This window comes from Petaurus breviceps, unplaced genomic scaffold (assembly GCF_028583685.1).
Source record: "Petaurus breviceps papuanus isolate PSGF00001 unplaced genomic scaffold, PetGlider_PUasm1.0 685, whole genome shotgun sequence".
In the NCBI taxonomy this organism is placed as follows: Eukaryota; Metazoa; Chordata; class Mammalia; order Diprotodontia; family Petauridae; genus Petaurus; species Petaurus breviceps.
The window spans coordinates 2595833-2609260 of record NW_027186455.1 but is presented as its reverse complement, the minus strand read 5'-3'; the positions used below and the strand labels follow the sequence as shown (position 1 = coordinate 2609260).

The window sequence follows — 13428 nt, the reverse complement described above, 5'->3', positions numbered from 1 at the left end:
AAGGAAGGAAGGAAGGAAGGAAGGAAGGAAGGAAGGAAGGAAGGAAGAAAGGAAGGAAGGAAGGAACGAACGAAATAATAAAAAAGAAAGAAAAGAAGGAAGGAGAATTGTTCAACTGGAACTGGAGAGGATAATAACAAATCCCTCTCAGAGTTGTGAGAATCAAATAAGATATTTGTAAAGGCTTAGCACAGCACCTGGCACATAGTAGATACTTAAATGTTGATTGACTGACAGACTGTCTTATACATCAGTGAGGCTCTTGCAGATTCTAATTGTCACCATTCAGAATAGGAAAGTCAACCAAATATGCAGAAAGTGAAAAAATTGTGCTAACCTTAGAGATAATGTTGGAGGCAATTTTTCCTTTCAAACAAAATCCCTATTACTAATTATTTTGCACTTTTCTTCTAAAAGTGGGAACATTTGAAAAATCTGATTTAGTGAGGACTGCATTAAGGTGGCTTCCAGCAACCTGAGACTTAATAAAGATCAGGAGATAAAAATTGAATTTTGAGAAGAGAGAATGTCAGAATTAGAGCGTCTCTTAGAACATGGACTGTTAGATAATAGAGCATAATAGTGCTGGAGCTGGAGGAGATATTAGATCATAGAATGTTGGAACAGGCTTCTAGAGCTAGAAGGGAGATTAGGACATAGAAATTAGTAAGGCCCAAGCAACACACACATGGACATAGATCTCTCTTCTGTGTCTTTGGTAATCTTATGAAGGAGAAATAGATGGACACTTACACTCACGTACGCACACACACACACGCACATGCATGCTCAAGCATTTTCTGAAGGTTTAAGCACCCACTTGCCTTTTCTTCCACTTAACTCCCCATCCAAGGTAACTTCTATGGAGAGGTTAAAATGGTAGTTCCGCTATCTTTTTTGAAGTCTACCTTGAATACTTCAAAGAATTCTTTCCTCCAAACCTTAATAACATGTAGGTGGGTATCACTCTTTGGGCTCTTAACAAATATAGTCTTCTAGTGTTCATCAAAATTTTTATACTGTGTTTTTTCTTTCCCAGAATAGATTCTTTAAGGGTAATAATGATGATGATGATGATAGCTGTTTTTATGCATCGTCTAATATGTGCCAGGCACTATGCTAAGCTTTACAAATATTATATCTTTCCATCCTCACAACAACATTGAGAAGTTGTTTCTATTATTCTCCTGATTTTACAGTTGAGGATACTGAGGCAGGCAGGGGCTAAATGACTTGCCATGGGTCAAACAATTGGGTTGCATCTGAGGTCAGATTTGAACTCAGATCTTCCTGACTCCAGCCCACATCTCTATCCACTGTGTCATCTAGGTGTCTGGCAAAAACTGTGTCCTATGTATTTTCTTTACAATGCTTGCTGCTCTAATCTGTGACCCTAGTCAAATAGTAATCTCTCCATCACATATTCCCCCTTTTTAAGATGAGGGGATTAAACAGAGGAATTGCTTAAGACTTTTTTGTTTCTAAATTCTCTGCTTTAATGGTCTGTATTGTAAAGTACCTTACAACTTTAAAGTTTCATGTTTTATTTTCTACCATTCAATTTCTATAAGGCCCTTTTCAATTCTGACATTCTTATGGTGTGAGATGTTTCTGAATTTTTTGTTCATTTTTAACTTAAATATAAGATGAAAAAAGAAAAAAGAACATTTCTGTGTATACAGCAGAATATGATATGATTCAATACAAAATATGTGGTTTAATATTCTATGATATAAAAATACTAGCTGCCTAGATCTAACTTTAGACATACTAACATAGTAGGATATGAAGGCCCTTTTGATGACAAATTCACTTCTAGCTCTAAGAGTTTCTGTCTAGGGTCCTAATGTGTTCAATAACTACTTGTTAAACTGAATATTAAAATGTTTTCATGGGATTACACATTCCAAAGGTGCTAAAGAATAAAATGGTCAAAGTGCACTTTTCTCACTCTTTGGTTTGTTTGCTTGTTTTTCACAGAGAGATCAACCTCTTCTTGCCTAAATTTTCCATCTCTAGTAGCTATGACCTAGAGGAGATACTTCCCAAAATGGGGATGGAGGAAGTCTTTACTAGTGAAGCTAATCTTTCTGGAATAACTGGACAAAACAACCTCAAAGTTTCCAAAGTAGGTTCAACAACTTTAAATTATTCCTTCTCAAGTTTTTAGATGCATAGATTGAGGTGGACAGGATATTGAATTCTGCTTTGGTAAGGTGGGTGAACATGGACATGTTGGTAACAGTACAGTGGTATAAATAATGACAACAATATATGCCTATGGACCCCATGGCCTCCTACAATTCTTGTAGATTCCATAGAACCCAGAATAAGATAGCTTATTATTGTAACGAATGTTTTCAAATACCTTCTGGCTCCCTGGGAATATAGTAATAATCCATGTACCACTCAAGGTTAACAAAGTATCTTCATCACAATAACCTTTTGAAATACCTAGTGAAAGAATTATTAATGTAAAGATAAGGAAAACTTGCTACAGGTCACACGGTTAGGCAATATCTGGGTTTAGATTTGAACTCACTGCTTCTAGACCTAAGTCTGGAAGACTGGCAATGTAAGGCTTTGAAGGGAAGTGATTTGGTGAAAGACACAAAACCAAAGAATGGTAGAGCCATTTGAGCTACAAGTCAAAAACCTAATAAATAATAATTATAGCTAGCAGAAAAACCCAAATAAGGTCACAAAGAGTCGAACATGGTGGCAAAGAATTAGAAATTAAGGAGATGATCTTCTATTGTGGAACAGCTGAACAAGTTGTGGCATGTGATTTGGATGGAATATTATTATGCTGTTATAAATGGCAAAGGGGATGACTTCAGAAAAAAACCTGAGAAGACTTTCATGAACTGATACAAAATCAAATGAGTAGAATTGGAGAACACTGTACATAGTAACAGCAACATTGTAATAATAATCAACCATGAAAGATTTAGCCATTTTAATCAATACAATGATCCAATACATGAACCAAAGGCTCATAATGAAAAATGTTATTCACCTTCAGAGAACTGATGAATCCTGAGTAGAGTTTGAAGAATATTTTTCCCTTTATTTTTCTTGTTTTTGTGTCATACAGTTAATGTAGAAATATGTTTTGCATGACTTCATGCAAATGAGCCTCACACATCTTGCCTTCTCAGTGGGTGGTGGAGGAGATGGAAGAAGGGAGAGAATCTGGAACTGAAAAATAAAAATTAAAATAAATTACTTGACATAGCTGGCATCATAGATTTAATGCTGGAAAGGTCCTCAGAGACCCTCTAGTAGAAACCCTATCAGTTTACAAATGAGGAAACTGAGGTCTAAAGGGGTTCAGCGACTTATTCAATTGCCACAACATCCCTGTGAGGTATTTGCTATTATTTTAATTTACCTTCCAACTAGGTGGTACAATGGATAGGGCACAGGACTTGGAGCCAGAAAGAATTGAATTTGAATCCTGTTTCAGACTTTCTCTGGCTGGGTGAGCCTGGAGAAATGACTTAAACTTTTTGTGACTCATTTTCCTTGTGACTCATTTTCCTTGTCTATAAAACTGTGGGTAATAATAGCACCTATGTCCTAAGGTTGCTGTAAGGATGCAAACTTTAGAGGACTATCTAAATGTTTACTATTATTCTTTTCAAAATAAGGAAAATGAGTCTAAGAGAGATTAATAACTTGCCCAAAGTCCCAGAGCAATTACATTTCTAATTCCAAGTCAGTCTTTGTGATAATAAACCCAGTCATGCTTACTGTGCTACAAGCTTCTCATTTCCTGTGTATGTGACCATGGGGAAATCAGTTTTCTTTTCTCATCTTCATTTTATTTAGCATTGGATTTACAAGGTTGTTGTGAGGAAAATGCTTTGCAAACATGAAAAAAAAATTAGGTAAATTCATTGTTTTTCTTCAAAATGTATAAGATAATGCTGAAAATTCAGAGTGATATTCGATTGTACAGAGTCTTTAATGCCAAGCTAAGGATTTTGTTTGTTACTTAAGGACATCATCTTCCTTGAGAGTTATGTTACAAAGAATTCCCATAGTTCCTTGAGTCATGCCAAATTGATTTGAAATAAACCCAGTGTTACTTTAGGACCACTCCAAATAAGCTTGTCTTGACCAATGGATTTTCAGAATAACACTATTAACACACAGTAATGTAACGTCTGGATATGCTGCTGCAGTGGTTGATTGTCCTTTATAATTAAATGCACCTTTGGGTTAGTGCTGCATTTTTGTACCACTAAAGATCTTGTTCCCTCCAAGCCCCACAGTTTCCTTAGAGATCGGGGAGGTGAGATCACTTGCTGAGTCTTTCAGCATCATCAGTCCACAAAAACAGACTTCTTGCCATCTAAAACAGTTTTGCTGTAGATGTGCATTCCCTTCCCACCCTTCAAAGAGTCCAAGAAGTTTGATTCCTCAGCTCTGTGAAGACTCAGCTTAAATATTTGCATGTACAGTCCTAATAATCCATCAAGAAACGTATTAAGTTCTTCCTATGGGCCAGACACTTCTGTGTTGCTGACAGAGCCTAGTAAATGCACTGACTTTCAGTCTTCTAAGCATCCTTAGTTGTAGCACCTTATTAGCAAGGGTGGGGTTCTGGGGCCTTACAGTTTTCTATTTCCTGTTGGAATGAACAAAATTCCCGGACTTATAAAACCATCTCTGAATGAGCCAGTGTAATAGAGTGAAAAGAGTCCTAGTCAGTCAGTCAGAAGTCATGGATTTGAGATCATGGACAAGTCACTCCATTTCTCTATGAGTTAATTTCCTTTTCTTTAAAGTGATTATTGGGAGTGCGAAGGGCACAGTATTAGATTAGAAAATCGCTGAGGTTCCTTCCAGTTCTAATATCCGTTCTCTATGCCCCTTTCTTTCAAACACAATAGACCTGGCATCATCCTATGATATTTACATGTGTCATTCTGCTCTTTTCCATTGTTATTTCAAGTAACTATTGGGCAGCTGGGGCAGTTAGATTGCTCTGTGGAGACAGTGCCAGTCCCCACATCAGGAAGACCCATCTTTATGAATTCAAATCTGGCCTTAGACATTAAACTAGCTGTGTGACCCTGGGCAAGTCACTTAACCCTGTTTGCCTTGGCTCTTCATCTATAAAATGAGCTGAAGAAGAAAATGGCAAATCATTTCAGTATCTCTGCCAAGAAAACCCCAAATGGGGTAATGGAGAGTCAGATATGGCTGAAAAAAAGGACTGAGCAAAAAAAAAAAATTGGACAACCAGGCAGTACAGCACTTTTTCTATTGCTATATTTTCCAAAGCGAATTTAACTTATTTTATATCAATTGAAGTCAACCCATTGGAGCCCTTTCCCTACCACTCCTGAATCTGGAAATCTACCTTGGCTTCAGTGTACATGTACTCAAAATGAATTTGGGATTAAAAAAAATAGGGATTAGAAACCAATAGTAACTGTTTACATGGCGATAACCAGGTATCAGCAAGGGTCATTCATACAAGGGTATAAATGGCTTAATTTTTGTCCTTTTATTTTCAGTGCCTACAACAATGATGGATGTGTAGTAGGTATAAAATAAATATTCATCCAATGCATGGAGGAATGACATGAAAGAATGAACACTGGATCAAATTCCCCTTAAAAAGAGCTATGGAGTTTGCCACATTTATTCACCCAATTCAGTTATTAGCTAAATTGAATAGTAAGAGCTAGAGTCTAGATTAGAAGGTCTGCCCAGCAGGAAAAACACTAGATGTGTAAAGGTTTGGGGTAGCTAGATGGTGCAGTGAATAGAGCACAAGCCCTGGAGTTAGGAGGACCTGAGTTCAAATTTGTCTCCAGACACTTAACACTTACTAGCAGTGTGACCTTGGGCAAATCACTTAATCCCAATTGCCCTGACTTCCCACTCCAAGAAGCAAAACCAAAACAACAAAAAAAAAAATCAGGGAGATGCATGGAGTCAGATGAGGAAGGCTTGTTTCGTTCACTGGCACATTTCAGGAGTTTTTCAGTTGTGTCCAACTCTTTGTGATCGCATTTGGGCATTTCTTGGCAAAAATACTGGAGTGGTTTGCCATTTCCTTCTCAAGCTCATTTAAAGACAAGGAAACTAAAGAAAAAAGGGTTAAGTGACTTGGGTCAGACCTAGTAAGTCTGAGGGCAGATTTGAACTCAGGAAGATGAGTATTTCTGACTCCAGACCCAGGCTCCATTCACTGCAGCACTTCGGTGCCCTTTCTTAGCGCACAAGTAGATGATTAAGAAGTTCTTGTTGATTGGTTCATGGGAAGAATAGGACAGAAAAGGTAAGGAGTATAGGACTGAAGGATCAGGACACAGAGACTGAAGATGAGGTTGGGAAAAGGAGTAAGTGGGGGGGGGAAGATAAAGAGGGCATGAGGAACATGGAAGTTGGGGGATGGTGTGAGGAGCAGTGCTGGGTGTTCAGCCACTCTTATTTCCTTCCGTATTCACTGAACCATCTTTAAAAGATCCCGTGGTACATGGCCTATCATTTTTTATGCTATGGGGTTGTTTCTATTCAGATTCATAGAAACATAGACTACAGAGTTGAAAAGAACCTTAGAGGTTATTCAGCCCAATCTCCTGACATTACAGAGGAGGAAATAGAGGCACAGTGAGTTTAAGTGACTTACCCAGGGTCATGCCTCTAATAAGCATCTGAAGCAGGATTTGAACTCTCCTTCCTGACTCTAAGTGCAACTTTCTTTGTACTGTGCCACCATGTATACTTCATAAAGGGGTCACCTGGAATGGCAAAAAACATTATGCCATCTAACATATTTCATGTCACAGGCTTGTGGATGGCAAATTAATGCTGTACACCAATGTAAACTAGGAGGTATAGGGAGGGGGTGTTATAGCAGAAGAGCAAGCAGTACAGTACTGGCAGACTGGCTGTTAGGAGTGATTTCTTTAGGGATCTGGCCCATTCCATCTACAAAAGGAGGTTGTGAATTCTTCTTTGGGAAGCAGAAAAAGGAGGAGGAAGAGGAGGAGGAAAAGGAAGAAGAGGAGGAGGAGGAGGAGGAGGAGAAGGAGGAGGGCCATATCTCTTTTATTCTCCTCTCTCTGAGCAGGGTACTAGGCTAGAATTAGATCTGTCTTTCTAGTGTTTATCACAGGGCACGTCAGTGGGACAGTTGATAGAGTGCCAGACCTGGCATGAGTTCAGTTCCAACCTCAAGTGCTGTGTGACAAATCACTGATCAACTGACTTAACCCCTCTGTGCATAAATGTCCTCAACTGCAAAATGAAAATAATATCACTTTGCACGGGGCCTGGCATACAGGGGGTACTATATTAATGGTTATTCCTTTCCCCTTCCTTTCTGGGGAAGCTGGTACTGGAGACTAAAGGGGCTGGCTTAGCTAATGTAGCTGCAGTTTAGATCTCCTGTCTGCCATTCAAACACCACCCTTGCCTCTAAAACTCAGCTCATCTCTGCAGTCTCTCCCCCAAGCTGAAGCTGGATCTCCCACCACACATGCAGCAGGCAGTGTAAGAGGGCCCACCTTCAGAAAACTGGCCCAAGCTCTCCTGGGCAGCAATGGGGCTACTTTATAGTCTGTTTAAATGTCATTATGGAGTTGCTTTTCTGTGGTCAGGTCTGTGAAGCACAGATGCCCTTATTAAAGGATGAAGGAATAGAGGTAGGGAAGATTCTGGAGGACATGAGGGTTGGATAGGGACAATAGGGATGAGAGATTTAAAATAAGGAGACTGGGAAAGAAAGAAAGTGGTTCAAGGGAAAAGATGAGAAAGTAAAAAAAAATATGAAGAAGATAGGAGGGAGAGGATAAGGAAGAGAGGCTGAGGAGGTTGGAAGGAGGAACAATACAGTACATGAGGAGAGTGGAAAGATATTAAAAGAGGGATAAAGAAGATGGTGACAACTGACGAGGGCAATTACCAACTGTCTGAAACAATTTAATTTTCTCAAAAATAGGGAAGAAACATTAAAGTTCTTACTCTCTCCTCTATATTTCCCAGTGCTGATTTTAGCATGGTAGGGATCTTAGGATCTCTTTTATTTATCAATGGCCAACATTGATTTGGTCATAAGATCCCCAAAGTGTTCCTGAGGCCCAGTACCCAAGGCCCATGCACAACTTCTCCCAGCATCCTTCATGACAGCGTTCCTATATCAACACCTCCAGGTTCAGTAATGTTGTTTTCCCTCTTACAGGCGGGCCACAAAGCTGTGCTAGATGTAGATGAGGCTGGCACAGAAGCTGCAGCTGTCACAGCCATGAAAACTGTAGAAGTTTCAGGAAGATTGCATTTACCTCCAGTCATTAAGTTTGATAGGCCATTCATAGTCACTTTGTATAATGACAGAAACATACTTTTTATGAGGAAAGTCATCAACCCCCAAAGTGCATAGCTCTCTGGAAGAAGGGACTGACAGGTCAGGAACTAAAAGACTTAGAAGTAAAGGGAAAGGGAGACCTACTCTCAGGTCAGCCTGTCGTATACTGGAGAAACTTCCTCTCTGTAAACATGACCTTCTACATTTGTTTAAAAAAATAACAAAAAACAAATGTCATCCTCACAGGTTGTGCAAGAACTTTAACAGTTGGGGAATTCTTGACAAACTTTAGGCTCCAATGCTTTAATAATAAAAAGTTACAGTTATTTATCCTAACCATAAATCAGCCATTAAGAAACAAGATTTTTTGAGCACATTTTTTTTCTTCTCTCATTCATTCTTTGTCTGGACACTCTGAGCTTCAGTTTCCTCATATTTAAAATGGGGGTAATGATAGTTGATAGGGTTGCTGTGAATAAAGCATTTATTTAGTGGACCTGAAAGTGTTATAGACATGTAAATTATTGGGCATTCAATATTTATTGGTTACTTATAAATGCTTGGCTTTGATTATTGTGTAGCAAGAGATAAGAAGATAAACCATGACCTCTTCCTTCTATGAGGTTACCGTCTGGTAAAAAATATGACAGGGACATATTCAACTAGAATGTAAATTTGAATGTTATAGGGAGAAATAACGGTTCAAAGTGCCCTAATAAATTGGAGGAGGAAGAAACTACTTTGACCTTGGATGGTGATTGCTCAGTCATTTCAGTCATGTCTAACTCTTCATGACCCCATTTGCGGTTATCTTGGCAAAGACACTCAAGTGGTTTGTCATTTTCTTCTCCAGTTCATTTTTACAGAGAAGGAATCTGAGGCAAACAGGGTTAAGTGACTTGCCTAGGGTCACCTAGTGTCTGAGCCTAGATTTGAGTTCAGGAAGATAAGTCTTCTTGACTCCTGGCTCAGTCCTCTATCCACCATGGCACCTAGCTCCCTTGGGAGGGTGATAAAAATAGTTGTGTGGGAATTGTGTGACATCAAGATTGCAGAATAAATCATTTGTATTGGTTTATGAAAAAAAAAACAATTTCTATACTCACTCCAGAGGAGAATTAATTAGGTCTGCCTCCAGTCTGAGGGAAGGAAGGGTAACTTAAACCACCCTACCTCACATTCCACCAGACATTAATCACACAAAAGATAATAATACGTAGATAGCAAAAAATACATTATTTCTCAGAGCGAATCTTAAAGTAGCGAATGCAAAGCTCTATAGAATGAGTTAAATAGTAGAATAGACATGAATTGGGGTCTCCTTGACTCAGGAGTATGATGAAATCTCAGCACAACCAAAGGGAGAATGATCTTCTCCAAGAAGCCTCCTCTTAGCAATTTCTGGGGACACAGGATCTTGGCAGCTAGGTGTATAATGTATAATGTGAATAATGGAGAGACTGCTGGATCTGGACTCAGGAAGACATGAGTTCAAATGCAGCCTCAGATGTGTGACCCTGGACCTCTCTGTGCCTCAATTTCCTCAACTGTAAAATAAAAATAATAATAGCAACTACCTTCCAGGGTTATTATGAGGATCAATTGAGATAACATTTGTAAAAAGCACTTATCACAGTCACTGGCACAGAGTTGGTACTATATAAATACTGATTCCTTTCCCTTCCTTTCTGGGGAAGCTGGTACTGGAGACTAAAGGGGCTGGCTTTGCTCACATAGCTGCACTTTAGATCTCCTGCCTGCCATTCAACCACTCTTGCCTCTTAAACTCTGCACATCTCTGCAGTCTCTCCCCCAAACTGAAGCTGGATCTCTCAGTGTAAGAGAGCCCACCTTCAGAAAATTGGCTCAAACTCACCTGGGCAGCGATGGGGCTACTTTATAGTCTGTTGAAATGGCATTATGGAGTCCCTTTTCTGCAGTCAGGTCTGTGAAGCACAGACTCCCTTATAAAAGGATGAAAGAATAGAGGTGAGGAAGATTCTGGAGGCCATGAGGGTTGGATAGAGAAAATAGGGATGAGGGATAAAGAAAGTGTTCCAAGGGAAAAAATGAGAAATTAAAAAGATATGAAGAGGTAGGAGGGAGAGGATAGGTAGAGGAGATAAGGAGGTTAGAAAGAAGAACAATGTGGTGCATGAGGAGAGTGAAAAGATAGAAAAGGGGGATAATGAAGATGGAAGACGCTGTGGTGACAATTGACCAGGGCAATTACCAACTGTCTGAAACAATTTAATTTTCTCAAAAATAGAAGAGAAATAATAAATTTCTTATCTCTCCGCCCCATATTACTCAGCACTGATTTCAACACTATACTGATCTTAGGATCTCCTTTAAGGAAACCTAATTTGATTTGGCCACAAGGTCCCCCCAAAGCTCCTGGGGTCAAATACCCAAGGCTCCTGGAGGACTTCTCCCAGCATCCTTCAAGACATTGTTCCTGTATCTCAACCTCCAGCTTTAGTAATGTTGTTTTCCCCCTTACAGGTGGTCCACAAGGCTGTGCTCGATGTAGATGAGGCTGGTACAGAAGGTGCAGCTGTTGCAGCCGTGAAGCCAAAGGAATATTCATTATCAGGGCTTTCACCTCCAATCATTAATTTTGATAGGCCATTCCTAGTCACTTTTTATAATGACAGAAACATACTTTTTATGGGGAAAGTCATCAACCCCCAAGTGAATAGCACTCTTCAAGACGGGGCTGACAGGTCAGAAACTAAAAGACTTGGAAATAAAAGGAAGATGATACCTACTTCCAGGTCAATGTGTCATATACTGGGGTGACACTGGGCTAGTCCCATACTCTCTGTAATCATCTTCTCTCTTCTACATCTGTTTAAAAAAATAAAGTCATGCTGATATTGTGTGTATTGGATGTGTAATATTATTTTGATATAGGGAATTATTTTCTTATTGTTTACAGCTATTTTATTTTGAATAGAGTTTTATTTTTCCCCAGTTACATGTCAAGAAAATTTTTAACATTCGTTTTCACAAGATTTTGAGCTTCACATTTTTCTTCCTCCCTCTCCCTTTTCTGAAAATGGTAGGAAATTTTATGTTGTTTACGCATCTACTATCATGTAAAAAAAACTCCATAGTAGTCACAGTTGTCAAAGAAGAAAGATCAAAATGGAAAAAAAATGACACTAAAAAGAATTATAAAAAAAGAAAAATATGCTTCAATCTGCATTCAGAGTCTGTCAGTTCTTTATCTGGATATGGATAGCATTTTACTTTGTAAGTCCTTTGTACTTGTCTTGGATCATGAGAAGAGCTGAATCATTCATAGATGATCATCACACAATTGTTTTCCTGGTTCTGCTCAGTTCACTTTGCATCAGTTTGTACAAGTGTTCTCAGGATTTTCTGAAATCTGCCTGTTCACCATTCAGTTGCATTCATATACCACAGCTTGTTCAGCCATCCCCAACTGATGGCCATCCCCTCCATTTCCAATATTTTGACAACATGAAAAGGGCTGTTATCAATATTTTTGCACATATAGGTTTTTCCCTTTTTTAATGATATCTTTGGGATACAGATTTAGTAGTGCTATCGTTGGATCAAAGGCTTTGCAACATTTGGTTGCCCTTTGGGCAGACTTCCAAATTGCTCTCTGGAATGGTTGAATGAATGTTTCCTTTTCCCTTTTTACTTGTTTACAACTTCCGCCAAAAGTGTCAGTGTCCTAATTTTCCCACATCCTCTCCAACCTTATCATCTCCCTTTTTTGTTACATTAGCCAATCCCATAGGGGTGCAGAAGAATCTCAGAATTGTTTTAATTTGCATTTCTCTAACCCATAGCCATTTAGAGTATTTTTCATATGGGTATAGGTAGCTTTGATTTCGTCATCTGAAAACTGCCTTTTCATATTCTTTGACCATTTATTATTTGAGGAATTGCTTGTATTATAAATTTGGCCCAGTTCTCGGTATTTTAGAGAACTGAGGCCTCTATCAGAGACACTTTTTATAAAGATTGTTTCCCAGCTTTCTGTTTTCCTTCTCATATTTGTTTCATTGCTTTTGTTTCTGCAAAAGATTTTTAATGTAATATAATCAAAATTATTTACTTTACATTTTGTGATGCTCTTTATCTCTTATTTATTCATAATTTTTCCCCTCCCCACAGATCTAACAGGTAGACTATTCTTTACATATTGTAGGATTCTGGTTTTTGATCCATTCTGCTTTCCACTTCCATTTTATGGAAGAGTTTATCCCATTCACATTAAGTTATGCAGTTTTTGTTCCCTCCATCCTGTTCTTCCTCCTGTTTGTCCTCTCTCTCCTTTTACCCTTTCCCTCCTCACCAGTGTTGTGCTTCTGTCTACCACCTTCCATTGTCTGCCCTCCCTACTGTCAGTTTCTACCCCTTCATCCCAACTAACCCCCCCCTTACTTGATCTCCTCCCCTCCTACTTCACTGTCAGGTAAAATGATATCTATATTCCACTGATTGTGCATATTATTCCCCCTTTGAGTCAATCCTGATGAGAGTAAGGTTCAAGTGATGCTGGTCGTTCACCCTCCCATCTTCCCCTCCTCTCTTTGTCATCCCTTCATATGAAATAACTTCCCCCGTTCTCCCTCTCCCTTTCTTCTCTACCCACTATACTCCTCTTTCTCATTCCTTAATTTTTAAATTTGCCTTATACCCATACCCTCAAATTTGCCTTATACCCATACCCTCTATCTATTTATATTGCTTTTATCTGTACTATTAGTGATACAATTTCTAAAAATTAAAAGTATCATCTTCCCCTATAGGGATGTAAGTTTAACTGTATTAAATTCCTTGTGTTTCCTTTTCCCTTTGTACTTGTTTATGCTTCTCTTGGGTCTTGATAATGAAGGTTATATTTTTGGTTTAGTTCGGGTCTTTTCCTTATGAAAACTTGAAACCCTTCTACTTCATTGAATGATCATGTTTTCCCTTAATGTATTAAGCTTAATTTTGCCAGGTAAGTGATTCCTCATTGTAGTCCTAGCTCCTTTGCCTTCTGGAATATCATGTCCCATGACTTCTAGTTCTTTAATGTTGCAGCTGCCAAGTCCTGTGTGATCCTGATTGTG

The 13428-nt window shown here is 38.8% G+C and overlaps 1 protein-coding gene across 3 annotated transcripts in view; it reads left to right on the top strand.

Moving 5' to 3' along the window:
• Positions 1 to 11203, top strand: part of LOC138174064 (alpha-1-antichymotrypsin-like) — a 42093-nt gene extending 30890 nt beyond the window's left edge. For all 3 annotated transcript variants that reach the window (XM_069104208.1, XM_069104207.1, XM_069104209.1), the window contains 2 exons: positions 1981 to 2128; positions 10835 to 11203. In XM_069104208.1, the coding sequence (XP_068960309.1) occupies positions 1981 to 2128; positions 10835 to 11131 (445 nt within the window). In that variant the 3' untranslated portion in view covers positions 11132 to 11203. The remainder of the gene's footprint in view (positions 1 to 1980; positions 2129 to 10834) is intronic.
• Positions 11204 to 13428: the final 2225 nt, after the last annotated feature.